Raw genomic sequence first — 19026 nt, 5'->3', positions numbered from 1 at the left:
CTTCTGGAGGTTTTTATGAAGGAGAACTGGAGAGTCTAAACCATCTTTTCCTTTTAGAGACGCCACAGTGAACCATCACATCCCACACACTGGCACAGGCTTCACGTCGGATGCTCATGCTGACACAACCTTTCCATGAGATCACTGGCTTGTGACCCCTTTGTGGCTGCATTGAGGGCAATGTGCTCAAGGACACTTCAGCACACATCGGGTTGGTGATCGATCCGGCAACTATCCACATTTACTTCTGTTGCTCCCTGCATCCTTCGTGAGTTGTGTTTGCTTATAAAAGTTTCTTTTAAATCGAGCATCCATCAAGACTAAATTTAGCTGATGATCTAGTTGACAGCTCCAAATATAAACTGTCCCATAATATTTAAAGTGGCGTGATCTGGGAGAAGTGGAGGCACCGAGGAGGAGGAGGAGGAAAGAGAAACTGGAAAAGATGAAACATCACACAACAGTGGGAGTGTATGGACTGGAAAGACAAATATAATCCAGTCGTCGGTCTCAGCTACTGAAGACGCCTGGCGTGGTACTGAACAGCACACTAAACGCCCTCCGAGCACAAGTATGTGGCAGTCCGAGGTGTCCCACCAAGTTGTCCAGCTGTGTCAGTGCCTGGACCTTTGCAGGGCTGGTAAACATCCAGCCTGACATGATGTAACCTCCCATCAGGGGAAATAATTGGCCTAAATAGCCAGTTTAAATGGACGGGGCTGCTGACCTAATGGCTTCTTCGTTGGCCAGTGCTGACGCCACTCATTCCCAGTGCAGCGCAGGTCGTGATGTCTTACAGTTTAGACACGAAACAGTTGAAATTACAGCAACATTTATTATATCTGTTTGCTAAATGAGAGGAAAAATGTCTTGCGTCATTTTGTGTTAATAAACCACTTTTTTCTAGGAAAAAAACCCCACAAACAATTATGTTAGTGAATCAGGCTTTCAGTTCCTATTAAGATCAGAAAAAGTGGATAAGAGGAAAAACATCTGCAAAAACATGCACACCTTTGATAAGACTTGAATAGCCCAGTTCCTCCGCTGCATTTCCCCCTTCATTCACTGACTATTTCCTCTTCGGACAATCGGACAATCACTGCCGGCCAGGAGCAGAGTCTATTTTAAAAAAACATGAATTTCTAAAAGAAGATACTTGTTATCCTGTCTATATTTGTAATCACATGCAGGGAAACTTAAAGCTTCTGCAGAATAAACAGGAAACCATTGGGTCCTTTGGGGTTTTGAGAGGGTGGCAAATATCAAAGCGGGACACATTTGTTTGAAAAGAGATATTTGGATGCTCGGAGTCAATATCAGCACAAAAAGTCACACTTCAAACACTTTTCACTTTGTTTGTTGCTGCATGAGTCTAAAAACGCACCATTCAGTGAGCAGTTGAAATGTAGGGGCTTAGTGACATCACAGACCCAACGAAGAGGAGAATTATGCAGCTTCCTCATCCTTATCTCCACACAGTTTCATATTTCACTTCCTGTACCTCTGAAGTAGGAGGCACAAAACTATTTTAAAGAACACACAGACGGATTATCCACAACGTCAAGGGTTTTCTGAAGAGGTTTTGAAGCTTCCCTTATCTCGCACTGGGCGGAGGGAACTGTTAACTGGGGCCTCGCACCTTAAGCTGGAGTTGTCAGCGAATGTCTGCAACTAAATATCGCTTTTTATGGCAATAGATCAGAAATGAGTGCAGCGTTTAGCCGACACAATTCGTCAGCTGCTTAACTAAACTTCATAGTAAAACAATGATGAAGAAGCGATGAGGGCTAGACGTAAACCAGCCGTCAATCAACTGTCTATGGCTCTAATTCTTCATGAATATTTACCACTTCCATCACTGTCTGGTTGGGATTGGCCACCAAACTAGACAGACACAGACTGCAACTGACAATTAGGTCTGCAGAGAGGATAACTGGGACTAAGCTCCCAATATATCCAGGACCTGTACCGGTCCAGAACCAGGAAACGGGCAGGTAGCATCTCTGCAGACCCCTCACACCCAGGACACAGTCTGTCTGAACTCCTCCCCTCTGGACGGCGCTACAGAGCTCTGTACGCCAAAACCTCCAGACACAGAGACAGTTTCTTCCCCCAAGCTGTTGATCTGATGAACTCTCTTCACTCATAGAGTCTCAGAGTAATCAATCACTGTGCAATAATAATAATAATAATAATAATAATAATAATAACCACAATCATATGCTGTAACAATGCAACTTTCAATAACCATGTCAACCTCATACTGCTGAACTTTTCACTTTTAAAAAACAAATTTTATATGTTAATAAGAGCTGTCATTTGTTTATTTACTGTACAGTGAGCGAAAATAACCAAGTCAAATTCCCTGTCTTGTTTGACCTGACTTGGCCAAATAAACCTGATTCTGATAACTTAAAACATTCATCGCTCATACAGGTGTCATTAGTAGTGATGCACCGATTGTTCGGTAACCGAAATTGTTCGGCCGAAAATGGCAAAAAAACACTTTCGGTGTTCGGTGGAATAAATGGGAAAAAAACTGAACAATTAATAACGACGTTGTAATATAAGGAAATAGACTGGCCGCTCCCATAACGTTGCGCACCACATAAATCGTTGGCCAACCAAAAAGTAACCACATAAGAATTTTACCTAACATTCACCAGGAGGTGGAACCAAAACAACATAATGCTGGGAAATTAAAAATGTTCATTTTTTTATGTTCAATAAATATTTACTACCTTATAATTTTGTAAAAGATTTTTTTCTTTTAAAAGCATGCCGAAATCAAATGTATTTGATTTATGCAATGGTGAAAAAATTGGCAAAATAAATGAAAAACTGCTGAAGAACCTTGTTCGGTATTGTTTGGTATTCGGCCAAGTGTTTATTATTATTTTCGGTTTTGGCCACAAATTTTCATTTCGGTGCATCACTAGTCATTAGGCTGCTTGGTACGGAGAAGAACACAGATTGATAAATATCTTATTTATGACAGAGTTCGAGGATGACAGGGGGTGGAGCTTAGATGCAAACTCCTCCCCCAATTGTCTTCTATGAACACAGCTGTGAACACATGGTTGAAAATTAGACTTTTATTTGCATTTTTGATGCATTTTGACCAAAATATCACAGATATTACACTGAAACCTCTGAAAATTGTGCCATTTGGACCATGATGCATCACAAAAGTCAACATGATCACTCTTGTCAGCTTAGTTTCCACTAAATAAATCACCCAACCCTCCACAAAACACATGCAAAATGGATTCAAGATTCAAAACAAGACAACTGCCTTCAAAAAAAGCCTATGTTGTCACGTCCCCCGTCTGAAAGTGTGAACCAGTCCTTCACAACCATCTCAGTCCTGCTTTATTGGGGACAGAGACAGAAACTGGGTTTGTAAAGGCTGAAAAACTTGACACTCCCTGATAGACTGCTAACCTCCACTAAAGCTGAATTAAAAGCTTCCCAAACCACCTGCAAGAAGAGACTGATAACCCATAGACACATGGATTAAAGGGGTTAAAAAGCCCTCTCCCCCATGGGGAGCTCCTGGCCGGTGAGCTGAATGCCAATGAGTTAGCTGCGGGGCCAGAGTTAGCCCTAGCTGTCCGATAATGGGCGCAGGCGGGGTAAAGTTTTTGCGTGCTCCGCCGGAGCCGGTCTGCAGCTCTCCCGGGGCCGACACGTACTCACCGGAGGGTCGGGCCGATGCAGTTGGTGTCCGTGCTCTCAATTTCCCGCAGGATGCGTTCGTGCTCGGCGGCTGTCTCGAGGCTCGCCATCCTGCATGTTGCTCCGCAGATGCGAGCTGCGCGGAAAACGAGCGGACCCGCTGGTTGTGCTCGCCGCGTCACTCACGCCGGAGGAGCGCGGGGGTCGGCTCGGTGTGTGTGCGCGGAGCGGCCCGAGCAGGGCGGGGATTACCTCCGATTCAAGACTTATTTGTTTTTATATTGTTTTTTTTCCGGGGAAACTCGGTGCAGTATTAGTTTTCGCCATAAAATATGTTTTAATGAATTGGATTTATGAATAGTTTATCGGATGACACAAACTGTCTATCCGCCAAAGTTGTACCCGGTTAGTAAAGTGAACAATCCTCTTTACTTCAACTTTAAATATGGTTGACATCTAAATTAAAAACATATTGTAATATAATGTCATCATCATTATGGCTATTATTATTACATAAATATATAATTAAAGTTAAAGGAGAATTTGTGTGCTCAAATTCTCAAATATGCTCCGCCCAATTTGATCAATTTAGCGTAAACATACACGAAAAAGTGACAGGTGTGTCCTTCGCCTATTGTGGAATATTACTTCCTTTACATTTTCAAAATAAGTTTTTTTTATTATTGTTTTTATGTGCAGCCATAAACATAGGGCCTAAAATTAAGTTATTCACTGCAAAAAACTTACATTAATCCTAAGCAAAATGTATCTTATCTAGACCAGGTTTATGTTGGCTACCAAGAAAATAAAGCAGGATATTGCCCATCTTCTGCTTTTCTAAATTATAACTTATTTTATTCTCTTGGTTCGCTGCTCCTTTTTATGTTAAATTCTTTTTTTTTCTTTTTATTCCTAAATCCCGTAATGATATGTATCTTGAGCTTCTGTACCATACTTAATTTTCATTTGTATTATTAGTTTGATTATCATTATTATTATTGTTATCCTCCTTTGAGAGTTTGTATTTTCAATTATTCAATAAAAAAAGGTTTATATTAGCTAGCTTAGCTTGAATTTGAACTTTATATTCACAAATTGAACCTGTGATCATCATAAAAAGTGACACATTAGAGTGTTGCCACGAATCATGTTGGGAGGTTTGACATCTTCATTTGCAATGGATTTTTAACAAAACATATGAGAATAACAAACCCGGATACTTTTACCTTTGTCTCTTTTTGGTCAAGTACAACAATTGTCAGTTAACACAACTTTTGAGATGTTCGCTAATAGAAAGACTAAAGTGTAGTTATATGGTGGCCACATCAAAAGGCTTATATAATGTTGTTTTCAAACTGTCTTCCTCCGTTAATGTAGATGAACGATGCCACTAAGTACCCAGAGGTGTTTGTATTCTGATAATTAGTACTTTGTTGAATTTACACCGTAAATGTATTTCAGAAATTGTACTTTCAATGAAGTATTATATTTAACTGGGATTTTAAACATCAGAAAAATGTGTTTTACAGCATTTGGTTTCACCCATAAGGGGGGTGGTCACCCCAAGGAGAGGTATGAGGGTTCCCTCAGCAGTCCTCTGTTAATGCTTGACGGTTGATGCCTCTGACGTGTACTTCATCATACTATAAAGAACCGATCAAAGGTCCTCCTGATTGCTAATATAAGGTCAGATTAAACAATTGATCCCACAGCAGGGAAGTTCACTTGTTAAAGAAGCTCACGAGACAATATAAAGTCCAAAAAAATAAAAAAAGTAGAAAAGAAATGGTTGACTTAACAATAAAGAAAGGAAGTAAAACAAAAAATTCAATATGCTTAATAAAAAATATATAATTATTTGCTACACAAACATGCTTTGAGGCTTTGCTGCATCCCTGTGCAATCAATAGCTGTGTACCTGCATTGAGTGGCTGGCGTTTGTAGTTAGTTTGCGTGTCAGAAAGATCCCTCTACTAAGCACTAAACCTGCAATTTAGTTTGGGATGACATCATCTCATTCAGTTGGAACAGCGATGTTCAGGGTGCTTCATGCACGTAGGTGTGTGAGCCCAAACACAATCTTTAAGAGGCCCCCAAAATGTAGAAACAACCCTGTTCATCTGTCATCTTGTTTGCTGACAATGGCCTCACTTTTTCATAAATTCCAATTTTAAAAAATAATTATAAAAAATAAACAAAATTGGAAGAGGTAAGTATAGATAGATTATAAATGAGTGTTTCAATTATTTTTTTTATTGTAAATTAAAATTAAATAAAATTTATACTCTTTTATTTTGTAGGGCCAGCCTCACATCCGGTATCCACTTGCGCTGACTTGACGTGGCAGGATCAACCTGTTGCGGATCTGGAGGAGGAAAAGAAGTGGAAATGGAGGTAGAAAATGAGCTGTAAAGTTGTTGTTTGCGTGTTAAGACGTCGCTTGAGCTTGTGTCCTTGTCGATGTGCAGCGTCATGAAGGAAACGGGAGGGTTTAGTCGAGGAGAGCTGGCAGAGCTCTGCAGACCAATATAACACATCCATGCTGCAGACACGTCAGTCATGCTGGATCAGAGTCCGGGACGATTAGCTGCTGCAAATGTAGTTCCACACTTTATGGTGTTAAGAACGAAACTTCACCGTGATTCTTCAATAAAATGTGCACATTTGAAGGGTTTGCCTCCTTTTGAGAAGCCAGATTTTGCAGAAACTGCTAGGAGTGTAAACTGTTTAGTCATGTTTAGTCCTGTTTAGTCATATTTAGTCCCGTTTAATCCTGTTAAGTCATGTTTAGTCATGTTTAGGCATATTTATGCATATGCATGTTTAGTACTGTTTAGTCATGTTTAGTCCTTTTTGGTTATGTTTAGTCATGTTTAGTCATATTTAGTCATATTTATGCATATTTAGTCATGTTTAATACTGTTTAATCATGTTTAGTCATGTTTAGTCATATTTATGCATATTTAGTCTAGTGGTGGGGGAAAAAAATGGATATTGCAATATATTGTTGCGCTCTCTGTAGTAATAAATAGTCGATAAACTGACGGCAAATATCAATATTTTATTACAACACACATGATGGATTTACCCGGTTGTCACTGCACTATTGTTCATGCACTTTAATGTGTCCAGCTGTACAGTGTTTACATTTACAAGCCTAGGAGGCAGTGAGGTACTATGCAAACTTAAGTTTCTTACTGACTTTTCAGTATTAGAAACAACGCAGTGCACTGTCCTGGTTTATATAAAACATGTTATTAATGTTCATGCACTTTAATTTGTCCAGCTGTAGTGTTTACATTTACAAGCCTAGCAGGCAGTGAGGCTCTATACAAATGCACTTTCTTTGTACATTGAATGAAGTCTTGGCATTGAATAAATGCATAACTACAGACGTTTTCCTTTTTATGGGTATTTTTTCTTTTTCAGTCACATATATCGTTGATGAAATTTCTTACAATATATCGAATATCGTGATATTATCGTTATCGTGGGCCACATATGAATCAGGAGTTACCCGTATCGTCCCACCCCTAATTTAGTCCTGTTTAGTCCTGTTTAGTCATATTTATGCATATTTATGCATATTTAGTCCTGTTTAGTCATATTTATGCATATTTATGCATATTTAGTCCTGTTTAGTCATATTTATGCATATTTAGTCCTGTTTAGTCCTATTTAGTCATATTTATGCATATTTATGCATTTTAGTCCTGTTTAGTCCTGTTTAGTCCTGTTTAGTCATATGTATGCATATTTAGTCCTGTTTAGTCCTGTTTAGTAATATTTATGCATATGTATGCATATTTAGTCCTGTTTAGTAATATTTATGCATATGTATGCATATTTAGTCCTGTTTAGTAATATTTATGCATATTTATGCATATTTAGTCCTGTTTAGTCCTGTTTAGTGACCCTGATGACTGATGTCTCCAGCCTCAGAAGAAGCTGATCAACTCGGTGGACGGCTGCGTGGATGAGGCTCTCTGCGGCCTCGCCAGGACCTCCGGGGGCCTGTCCTTGCTCAAGGGCCACCGGGTGATGGTTCGCTCAGACCTGGACAACCTGAGGGGCAAAGTGGGGCTGGTGTCCGGAGGGGGGTCAGGACACGAGCCGGCACACGCAGGTGGGACTGAAGGCACATTGCAAGATCTATCATGACATATTTCCTATAGTGTAAACCCCCCCCCTCTTTCCCGGCGTGTTCAGGTTACATCGGTGCTGGCATGCTGTCTGCAGCCGTTGCAGGGGGGGTATTTGCATCGCCGCCTCCAACCAGCATCCTCGCTGCCATTCTGAGCCTGCACCATGCAGGTAATGTTTGCTTTTGCTTTAACCATTTTTTTGTTCATGGATAGTGTTGTTTTTTTCAGCCTGTTTCAATTTTAGTTTTAGTCTAGTCTTTGGGTCAAGCTATCATTTTAGTTTTTATTAGTTTTAGTCACGTTCATTCTCCTTTTAGTCGTCAAGTTTCAGTCGACTAAAAGTCTGAGCATTTTAGTCTTATTTTAGTCAGAATTGTCCAGGACCATTTTAGTCTAGTTTTAGTCAAAGATTGTATTTAGCCAAACCCATTTTACAATTCAAACAATTATCTTATTATTATATTATTGTTACCTTAGAGACTCAAGAATACATCCATTCCAGATGCAGAAGACTCTAATTTGAGTTTACAACATATTTTATTTTTCCACATTTCTCCTCATCTTTTCCTTTTTCAACGACACATTGGGTTTTCTTTTCCACGTCTATGTAGGAAAGTGTATCCAAAGATGGTTCTTCTTCTTCTCCAGCCCCAGAGGATCCCCGCGTTTCTCTATGTAACTTTGTTTTTAATTGACGTGAACCTAGAGCTCTGCGTTAATGGCATCAGCCTTTAAAGCCTGGATTATGGTTCTGCGTTAAACCAACGCAGAGCCTACGCCGTTGCCGTGACGCCGTCGTGAACCCTTCGGACTTCTCCGTCACTCCATCTCGCCGCCGTGCAATTTTCCGGTCACAGTGTATCAAAGAGATAAGGACAACTATTGTGCAAAAAAACAATAAATCACACACACGAAGAAAAGAGTGCTGAAAGTTCACTACTGCTTCACGAACCGGAACCGGAAATGCGTTGCTACCAAGCGAACCACAATCACAGCCCTCTCGGTCTGCGTTGGGTCTGCATCACCTTGACGCGTAGTTACATCTTTTGGGAGGTGCACGTCAGGCTACAGCGTGGCCCTCGCCGTAGGGTGCGCGTCACCGCATACTCTACGGCGTAGGCTCTGCGTCGATTTAAAGCAGAACCATAATTCAGCCTCTACCCTGCAGCTGCATCTTTTGGATCTGATTCCCTGCGACTGGGATTGAGGACGTGACGTCACCCAGCAGCAGACAAACTACTAAAAACATGGACATTAACAATCTTTGTTAGAACATTTCGTCTCGTTTTGGTCAACGAAAATGAAGACACATTTTAGCAGTTTTTATTTTGTAATGTACATTTTAGTCTTGTTTTTATTCGTCTACAATATTGCATTATATATTTGATTATCGTTATCGTCACATGACCAGCATTTGCGTTGCATCTGGTCTCATTTTCCTCAGGTGATAAAGGCTCGTTGACGATGATATTTAGTCATAATTTTCGTTGATGAAAGCAACTTTATTCTTGGACTAATCTTTCTGCGTTTAATTTTACAGCTGGTAGCATTCAATGACACCGAGGGGTCATTAAAATATAGTGCAAATCACAACAGTCGTCATGATCTGTGACTCTAAGTCTCGGTGAAGGAGGGATGACCTCGTCCGTCCTCCCTCCCTCAGGCGCCGCCGGGGTCCTTCTGATTGTGAAGAACTACACTGGGGACCGCCTCAACTTCGGCCTGGCGGCGGAGCAGGCCCGTAACCAGGGCGTGGCCGTCGACATGGTGATCGTTGCCGAGGACTGTGCCTTCGACCAACCCAGCAAGGCCGGCCGGAGAGGACTGTGTGGCACCGTCCTCATACACAAGGTACAGCGGAGGTGGTGGACGTGCAGCTCTGCAGCTGACGGCTGGGCTGATGGAGCCGCTCCGGGGAGTCTCCCCGCGGCGCCTAGCCGGGGGTTCACACCAAAAGCGCCAGAAATCGCCTGTGGTCGCTCAGAACGTCTGCTTTGCGCCGCTTTCTAACGCCAGCAGACGCTTGCAGTGAGCGGGGCTTTCAATCTGCGCTGCAGAACTGGAGGGAAACAATTGTGTGTATATGTACAGTATATATATATATATATATATATATATATATATATATATATATATATATATATACATACATACATACATACATATACAGTTGTGTGAAAAAGTGTTTGCCCCCTTCCTGATTTCGTATTTTTTTGCTTGTTTGTCGCACTTAAATGTTTCAGATCATCAAACAAATTTAAATATTAGACAAAGATAACACAAGTGAACGCAAAATGCAATTTTTAAATGAAGGTTTTTACTATTAAGGGGAAAGAAAAATCCAAACCTACATGGCCTTGTTTGAAAAAGTGATTGCCCCCTAAACCTAATAACTGGTTGGGCCCTCAGCAGCAACAACTGCAATCAAGTCTTCGCAATAACTGGCAATGAGTCTTTTACAGCGCTGTGGAAGAATTTTGTCCCACTCATATTTGCAGAATTGTTGTAATTCAGCCACATTGGGGGGTTTTGGAGCATGAACCGCCTTTATAAGGTCATGCCACAGCATCTCAATGGGATTCCGGTCGGGAGTTTGACTAGGCCACTCCAAAGTCTTCATTTTGTTTCTCTTAAGCCATTCAGAGGTGGACTTGCTGGTGTGTTTTGGATCATTGTCCTGCTGCAGAACCCAAGTGCACTTCAGCTTGAGGTCACGACAGATGGCCGGACATTCTCCTTCAGGATTTTTTTATAGACTTCATGGCAGAATTCATGGTTCCATTTACCACAGCAAGTCTTCCAGGTCCTGAAGCAGCAAAACACATCACACCACACTATCACACTACACCACCATATTTTACTGTTGGTATGATGTTCCTTTTCTGAAATGCCGTGTTACTTTTACACCAGATGTAATGGGACATACACCTTCCAGTCCGATCAGCTAAAATGTCAAGGGCAAGGCCTTTTGTTTTGGGAATCCCGGTCTGTGGTTGGACGCTGCCTCGGCTGCTCATTTGCATAAAGTTGAGATTTTTCAACTTCAAATTGGCGCTGTGGCTCCAACGCCTCCAACGCCTCTTGCAGCGAGCTTTCATAGATAATGAATGGCAGCCGGACGCCTATGACTCTTTCGGTGTGAATCCACGGTAACAGACATTAAAGTGTTCCCTTGTAACATCATGCAATGACACGTCCTGCAAAGAGCACCGTGGTCCCCCTAACCCTAGACCTCAGTCCTAAGTCTCGTCTTCCATGTTCGCGGTACAGCTAGCAGGCGCTTTGGCAGAAGAAGGCTGCTCATTGGACCAGATTGTTTCCACAGTGACGGAGGCGTTGAAGGGAATCGGTGAGATTAACCCCCCCCTCTCATTCAATATCCTGCCTGTGATGCTTCTCCTACTGATCCTTTGTTGTGACCCCCGTCGTCCAGGTACGCTGGGGGTGAGTCTGTCTCCATGCAGCGTCCCAGGCTGCCTGCCCTCGTTTGACCTCCCACCTGGGGACATGGAGCTGGGACTGGGTGAGATGGGATGGGGGTGAGAGACGATGGGGGGGGACGGTGGGGGTGAGAGACCGAGGTGGTCCACGTCTATTAGCAGTTTATAGTTTTTATTTGGATCCCCATTAGCTAAAGCAAAACTGCAGCTATTCTTCCTGGGGTCCGACACATAATACACAATATATTACAACAAAAAATTTAAAGCAAACCTAAAGTTCTATACATACATACATACATACATACATACATACATACATACATACATACATACATACATACATACACATATATATATATATATATATATACACACATACCCATATACTATCTACATTATTTATTTATTTATTTATTTATTTATTTATTTAATAATAATAATTAAATACGTTTTATATGTATTTATTCAAGAGATGTTTCTTTACTAAGAATTTTGATTCTTTTATGTTAATAGTTTGCTTAAAGTGTTTGGGAAGTGGGTTCCATGCATACGTAGCTCTGTACATCAGCGTTCTTTTACCATAGTTTGTCTTTATTTTTGGCAGTGAAAAATTACCTCTGAGAGCATGTCTTGTGCTGTAGCTATGATTTTCTGAACTGTAATATAATTTTTTGTATATAACTTGCAGGGTTTTTTGATATGGATACATTTCTTACAAATATTAATAAAGAATAAAGTAATCTTTCTCTTACCATTAACCAGCTGAGATTTATATGCATTTGAAATACATTTGTTCTGAAATCACAACCCAGTGAACTCAGTCACTTTACTGAGTACCTACCTACTCTCAGCCCAGCAGATCTTTGCCCCCCGTGTGGTCAGGAGGGGTATTGCAACGTAAACTGGCTTCAAGATCTCAGTAACGTCACTAAAAACCAAAATGTCTTTAATTTCTATGAATTTAAGTTTGAAAGAGATGTATGACAGCTTATTTTTCTTTTATATAAACAAACTAAGATTAAAAAAAACTGTTTCAGATGTTAGACTTGTAGTCAAGACCACCTAAACCGAGACCAAGACTAGTTCAGTTCAAGACCGAGACCAAAACCAACCTAGTAATTTCCTGATCCTGCGTGATTGTAGAACATCAGCTCCATCCTGGTTCAGCTAGTTTCCATATGAGGTTGTTTTCAACTGCAGCACAGTAACGGAGAAGTGGATGATGATGTTGAACTCACTATAAATGTTTTCATCCATCAGCTGAGATCAGATCAGATGTGTGGCGACTGCACTACCGCTATTTCTACACTATTGGAGGATTGACTCCAGAGCTTTTAAGGATTGACACGACTACTAACTAGTCCCAAAGTCTTCTAACAGAATAACCAGCTCCAACACCCCCCTCCACCTCAGAAAAGGAATGAATAGTAAATGTTACTGATTTAAATTGGACTGAATTTGGAGATGAAACCTGAATTTTAAATATTAAAGATTGAAATGACATTAGTTACCATTAAAGTAATTAGATTACACCGTATATCAGCATCACTGAAATGAACCTGATGCTTAATCAATCACAACGATATGCAAATATTATTCATATATTTATTCAAACAAGGCCGTTATAAACACAAAACTGTAATTAAATACAGACACATGCAGATGCACCAAAACATTAAATCAGATGCAAAATACAAATAGTTTACAAAACTGTAGATTAACAAGAGGAAGAACTGGTGATCACCAGATTCTGTCACCTTGGTGCAACGGACTCTCAATTATCAGAGTCCAAGACAAGACCAAGACCACAAAAAACTAGTCTCGAGATCTACAAATCTATCAGATGTACAGGTTTGGTTTTTGTCTGACGAAGACGATATTTACCGTTTAATGAATGTACATTTGGGTAATTTTACTCATTTAAGATGAAATCCGTCAACCACAGCAAAGACATAAGTGCAATAAATGATTTCTAACCGTTCCTGACTGCTTCTGTCCATCAGGAATCCACGGTGAACCCGGAATCAGGAGGTCAAAGGTGAGGCAGCAGCAGCCAATCACCGCTCAGCTCTTCATATCACTCAGTTTTGGTCATAATTTTATCTTCAAACGTGGTCCTGCAGGTAACATCTGCAGATGACGTGGTAGAGACCATGATGGATCATATGACAAACCCGCAGAGCCAGTCGCACCTGCCGCTGACATCAGGTCCATCTACAGCCCATGGTTTTAGATCTTTTTGGGGTTTTTAAGCACTTTTTTAAGCTTTTTTTTGGTCTTGTTTTGTGCAGGCAGCAGCGTTGTTTTGTGCGTGAACAACCTCGGAGCTCTGTCGTGTCTGGAGATGGCCGTGGTCGCTAAAGCGGCCGTCCTCTCCCTCGGTGAGCGTGTTGTTGTTGTCGTGCATGAATACACATCTGCTTCCAGATGTGGAGCAGCAGCAGTCTCAGTAGATATTTAATCAGAGATAAAAGGCTTGGTTTAATCTGCTTAGAGGTGAAATAGTGTTGAAGTACACCCTGATGAAGCCAATAGCAGCCAAGCCTGCTTGGCTTTTGCATGTGATATTACAGGGTGTTATTTTGTTAAGTTGTTTTCTTCCTGGTTTGGCTTCAGTTTATTTTTACACATTAGAGAGAAGAAAAACATTAACATTTCCATTGTTCTGCCTGGAATCTATATTATTTGAAAAGATAACGTTTCTTTCAGATATTTGATCAACAAATATTATTTCAAAAGCAAGTGTTATTTAACTTATTTAAAACGAACATAAAAATCTGGTTTGTATAGTTTAGTTTGATTTTCTAAAAGAGATGGGGAATGAATTGTCCAATCACATTAGATAAAAAAACAACATACGAGTCACGATACTGATCGCTGATTCGTTGCTGATAACTGAGTTTCTGGGACGAACACGAATGCTTCCCTTTATGAATCTAATTCAAACCAATTAAAAGATCCTCCGGTCACGTGCTTATCAAATGTTCGAGAGCTTACGCTTGATTGTGTTTGACCGACGCCCCTTACTTCGGGAAGTAAATAAAATTAAAAACATTTTGGAACCAAATACATATTTAAACAACATTTAATTACTATTGACAGTCACCCACAGACTGAAATAACACCTTATTTTAATAATTATATGCATCGTACAGCATATTTTGTATTCTTGTATTCTTCTTAATTGTTTTCACAGTTTATTTTGACTGCTCTGCTCCTGAAATCCACCACAAAAGTAATATATAATAATGGATAATAAAAATGGATTATTATGGACCAACAAAATAAATAAAAAGGAAAGGATCAGAGATTTTCATGAGATTTAATGGACATCTGGTAAACAGGTGGACATGAAACCAGGCAGTTTTCAGACTTAATAATGAAATAACTTCATTTACTATTTAATTTTGTTAAATTACATGTTGGTGAAATAAAATGTTTTTTATTGATACAGTGTAGGAGTTTGGGAACAAAAGAGCTGAAGAACGCTTTTTGTGGACAAAGGAAAAACTTGTGTTGTTTATTTCAATCTCTGTATTTTAACTGCCGTTAACGAACACTCACAGAACACTAACTGAAAAGTCTTCACATCTAAGGAACATGGGTAATGTAGTCACACAGCATTGTTAACAACGGCTAGATCCTTGTGAATTCTAACCCACTGAAACTACAGTGTCCTGCTAGTGAGTGGCCACTACAAACACACATTTTAACCAAACCAAAGTGCTTCACAGCATTAAAAACAAATAAGAGATCGATGCATAAGTACAATGAGAATATAAACTAAAACAGAAAGGTGTCATGGTGCTTTCGTGTGCCCAAAGCCAATCTAAGTAACAAGATTTACTCAACTGTGGGACCTCTAGAATTAAAAGATCACATAAATATAAAGGCATGAGGAGTTTAACTGCATTAAAAACAAACAACGAGAGCTTGAGATGAGTTCTGGTTTTTACTGGGGGCCAGGGGGGGCGTGCAGGACGGGGAGGTACGTCCATGTCTCCTATGAATTGCAAAATAAAGTGCGTTACAGCGTTCAAGCTGGGAGCAGATGGCGTTCTGGAGGTCACTGCGTCCCAGGAAGGGCTTGACGTCACCCTAACGACGCTCTAACAGGTGACTGGCGGTTTCTATGGTTACAGAGAGCCGTGGAGTGGTGGTTGCCCGGGTGATGTCTGGGTCGTTCATGACGTCGCTGGAGATGGCAGGAATGTCGCTGACGGTGATGAGGGCAAACCCAGAGATACTCAGACTGTTTGGTGAGTGTTCAAGGACCAAGACTTTTAGATTTTAAAAAGAAAACGGTCCTGAACTTTAGAAAAGCTGCCAAAACAGACTCGGTCACAAGTGAAACCTGACGTATTGGTTCTCATCCAGCTCATACATCTGCAAATTTGGACTCGGATCTTTCACCGTTGAATAGTCAAAGATAAACGAAGGGATTTGTTTCAGAACTTTATTCATCATTTTCAGCGTTCTGTTACAAAACACTGGACAGATTTGGACCAAAAGATCTTGACTGTGATGATGTTTGGAACTAAATAAAAGACTCTAAACACCCAGTCAACAACAAACACACCTGAAACAGAGAACACTCGTGCGTTACCCAGAGGACAGCACCCTCACAGTGAAGCACGGTGGCGGCAGTATCATGCCCGGACCACAGCTGAGGTTAAGGAAACTGGTAAAGACCAAGGGACTGATGGGACGTGGTTACTCTACAGATGCATGAACTGGGTGTGGGATGTCCTAAAAAGACTTTAACTTTCCTCGTCTCGTCCAGATGCTAAGACGAGCGCCCCCGCCTGGCCGAACCTCAGCAGCGCGTGTGTTAGCGGACGCAGCTACATCACAGAGCCTCCGGTCATGAGGGCGCGTCCACAGGACGACGTGCACTCCGAAGGTTAGTGTCCTCATTAACACACGCAGCACTGCAAATAAGATAATTTCAGAATAAAAGCCACCAAACTCAATAAATGGTTATGAGCTTTAAAGGTAGGGTAAGTAATTTCTGGATGCTGTAACGTCTGTTGATATTTAACCAAAACATCATGAGTCTTCCTTTCTTCTCATCGCCTGCCAGGACCCCTGAGTCCTGTGCTGCGCAAAGTGTTGGACCAGATTTGCTCCACCCTGCTGTCAAAGCAGGAGGAACTAAACTCCCTGGACCGCGCCTCTGGGGACGGAGACTGCGGTAACACTCACGCACAAGCGGCCAGAGGTAGGCAACGCTCGGGACGTCCCAGAGACCGATCGGACGTCTTTTCTCAACCGTTCTTTCCATTTTTCCTACTCAGCCATTCAGGGGTGGCTCCAGGATCACAAGGTCCCTGGTTGCCCGGGGCAACTGCTTTCAGTCGTCGCGGGATTGGTGCAGGAGAAGATGGGCGGGTCTTCAGGCGCGGTGGGTTTTTTTTACATCTCGTAGTGCATTTCCCCCGCGGAGGCAGGCGCGCTCACGACTCCACCTCTCCCTCCAGCTGTACAGTCTGTTCCTGACCGCAGCGGCTGGTCACCTGACCGAGGGGCGGGGCAGCGCCGCAGCCTGGGCCGCCGCAGTGCATGCTGGGACGCAAGCCATGAGAAGGCAAGATGATGTCATGATTATTCTGCAGAGCCTCTGATTCCCACGTGGATTTGTTTGAAGAGTTTATCCAGTTATGCGCTTTTATAAGTTCAGATTTTAACCTCCAGGAAACTAGTTTTCTGGATCAAAGGGGGTAAAACCTGATGCCGTACATTTGGGAGTTAGTTTTTGAGATAACACAACCTTTTCTGTTTGTTTGGGGACACATGATCCTGAAAATCGGTTTAGCAATTCAGTTTTGCAGAGTTCTGTGACATCACACACCCAGAAAAAGAGTAGATTTATCTGGGTTCTTCATGTTTAGCTGGGCCCACTGTCACATCGTGCTGCGTTTACTGCACCTCTGGATTTCACAGAATAGGGGAGGGGGTTGGAGCCAAGGTTGTTTTACGAGGGTTTTTTTTCAAAAAGCTGACGTGATTTGGATGAAATGCCGCAGAGATTCAGTACCAAAGGTACAACTTCTCCCATAATGTCTCGTAAACAGCTCAGCAGTTCATAAAATAACCTTGATACAGAGGTTTTTGATGCCTTTATTTTGAAAATCCCACATGGATTGGTCAAATGTTAAATAAAGTGGCCCCATTATTGTAATTTTCAGACATCTTATTGTAATCTTTGGTTCCTCTCGAGTAGCTCTACTCACTCTTGGCTGTTTTTTGTTATTATAAATGTCTAAGAGGTCAAAACAAGCTTAGATGTTGGTTATGTTCCAGGTACGGAGGTGCCGACCCCGGAGACCGGACCATGGTGAGAGGATAGTCGTCAGTCACTGGTTCAGTGTAGTTTAGTGTCTTGGGCTTCACCTCAGATTTCTCGTCTCTCGTCCTGCAGCTGGATGCTCTGTGTCCTGCAGCGGACGAGCTGATGAAGCTGACCACAGCTCCGCCTGCTGGGCGGATGGCGGTACTACAAGCTGCTGCACAGGTGCGCTCATACGTTTGACTTTTCAAACGCACCAGTGACATAACCTCCGTTTACCCCTCGTCACTTGTGACCCCACAGAGAGCAGCCTCGGGGGCGGAGGCCACACGCGACCTCACGGCCAGAGCCGGCAGAGCCAGCTACATCGCCGCTGAGCGGGTGACCCTCCCCGACCCCGGCGCCACGGCCGTCGCCGCCGTCTTCAGAGCCGTAGCAGAAGTGCTGGGGGAGAAGAAGTGAAGCTGGAACCAGGATTTCATTCACTGGTTGTAAAAAAACACTGGGCCTCAATAATGTTCACTTTAGAAACTCTGTAAGCACTTTTGAGATTTTTGCGTAGAGAACTGAAACATGTCATCAACGTTCCAGACCCTCCTAGATGGTTCCTGATCGTCCTGATCATCTTTGCAGCATCAAAGAGACTTTAATTTGATGCGTCACCTTTTAATAAACAAAAATAGACTGAAATCGTGGGATCCTACCTCCAGACTAACATCAGGAGGAGGGGTCGGTTGTAAACTGGTGTTTTCTCTGGCTTTTAAAGCAAGATATCAGTTTGAAGCAGTAAATCTAGGGGGGGGGTGTCAGCAAAAGTAATTAAGGCCAATGTCCCATCATGCATTTCAACAGCATCTTTTCCCTTCTTCTGCTGGTGTGTCTCAGAAGTGGGAAGGAAAACCCAGATTTAAACTTTAGCTTTGTCACTAAAAGCAAATCAGACGGTTAAAAATTTACTGAGGACGTTATTGGCTAACGTTTATAAGATGAAGCAGAGCCAAAGTGAAAGGTTTCCGTTGGTTGTCAGAGCTGAAAAATCCACGTTTGAGTAGTGAAAATGTATGTAGTATTGAGTGAATGCATCAGAGATCTGACTGGTTCTGGTGTTTTTACCTGAGTTGAAGTTCTGATTTCAGAATTTTCTTTTCATTTCATTTTCATTTCATTTCATTTCCAGAAATGACTGATTTTTGTCAATTAAAGTGCTGCTAACGCTGTATTACAATTATTTTTTCCTCTTTGATGTTCTGCAGAGCATCAAACAATAATTAAATTCACTTTGTTGAGCTCATCAATAAAATAATCTACAGAAGTACAAGTTGTTGTTGTTACAGCGTTTCAGCGTCTGTTTGTCTCAGTCAACCACAAAAATGAAGCTGCTTTTGCCGGAAGAGATGACAGATAAGTGGGTGCAAACAGCTGACTTAAACATTTCAGAGAAAAAAGAAAAAAAAAAGGGCCATCAAACCCACGA

At 41.7% G+C, this 19026-nt stretch overlaps 2 protein-coding genes across 4 annotated transcripts in view; one reads left to right on the top strand and one right to left on the bottom strand.

The window, feature by feature from the left end:
• Window positions 1-4010, bottom strand: part of exoc6b (exocyst complex component 6B) — a 142360-nt gene extending 138350 nt beyond the window's left edge. The window contains exon 1 of one of the 3 annotated variants that reach the window (XM_061710438.1): window positions 3700-4010. In XM_061710438.1, the coding sequence (XP_061566422.1) occupies window positions 3700-3788 (89 nt within the window). In that variant the 5' untranslated portion in view covers window positions 3789-4010. The remainder of the gene's footprint in view (window positions 1-3699) is intronic. The other 2 variants (XM_061710435.1, XM_061710437.1) reach the window with 2 other exon arrangements.
• A 1980-nt stretch (window positions 4011-5990) lies between these two features.
• tkfc (triokinase/FMN cyclase) lies at window positions 5991-18847 on the top strand. The gene is made up of 17 exons (XM_061710439.1): window positions 5991-6072; window positions 7615-7804; window positions 7888-7992; window positions 9487-9674; window positions 11094-11172; window positions 11257-11346; window positions 13267-13301; window positions 13387-13471; window positions 13555-13644; window positions 15406-15522; window positions 16047-16166; window positions 16347-16484; window positions 16561-16667; window positions 16744-16850; window positions 17567-17600; window positions 17685-17777; window positions 17856-18847. The coding sequence occupies exons 1-17, from the start codon at window positions 6067-6069 to the stop codon at window positions 18012-18014; spliced, it is 1743 nt and encodes a 580-aa protein (XP_061566423.1). The 5' UTR covers window positions 5991-6066; the 3' UTR covers window positions 18015-18847.
• Window positions 18848-19026: the final 179 nt, after the last annotated feature.

Source organism: Cololabis saira, chromosome 20 (assembly GCF_033807715.1).
Source record: "Cololabis saira isolate AMF1-May2022 chromosome 20, fColSai1.1, whole genome shotgun sequence".
Lineage (NCBI taxonomy): Eukaryota > Metazoa > Chordata > Actinopteri > Beloniformes > Belonidae > Cololabis > Cololabis saira.
Note: the sequence above shows the minus strand (reverse complement) of the source record. Positions and strands in the feature narration are given on the sequence as shown.

Coding starts and splice junctions, on each gene's coding strand:
- tkfc (XM_061710439.1), top strand. Junction 13,302..13,386: donor CCGGAATCAGGAGGTCAAAG/GTGAGGCAGCAG, acceptor GTGGTCCTGCAG/GTAACATCTGCAGATGACGT. Junction 16,851..17,566: donor GGGACGCAAGCCATGAGAAG/GCAAGATGATGT, acceptor GTTATGTTCCAG/GTACGGAGGTGCCGACCCCG.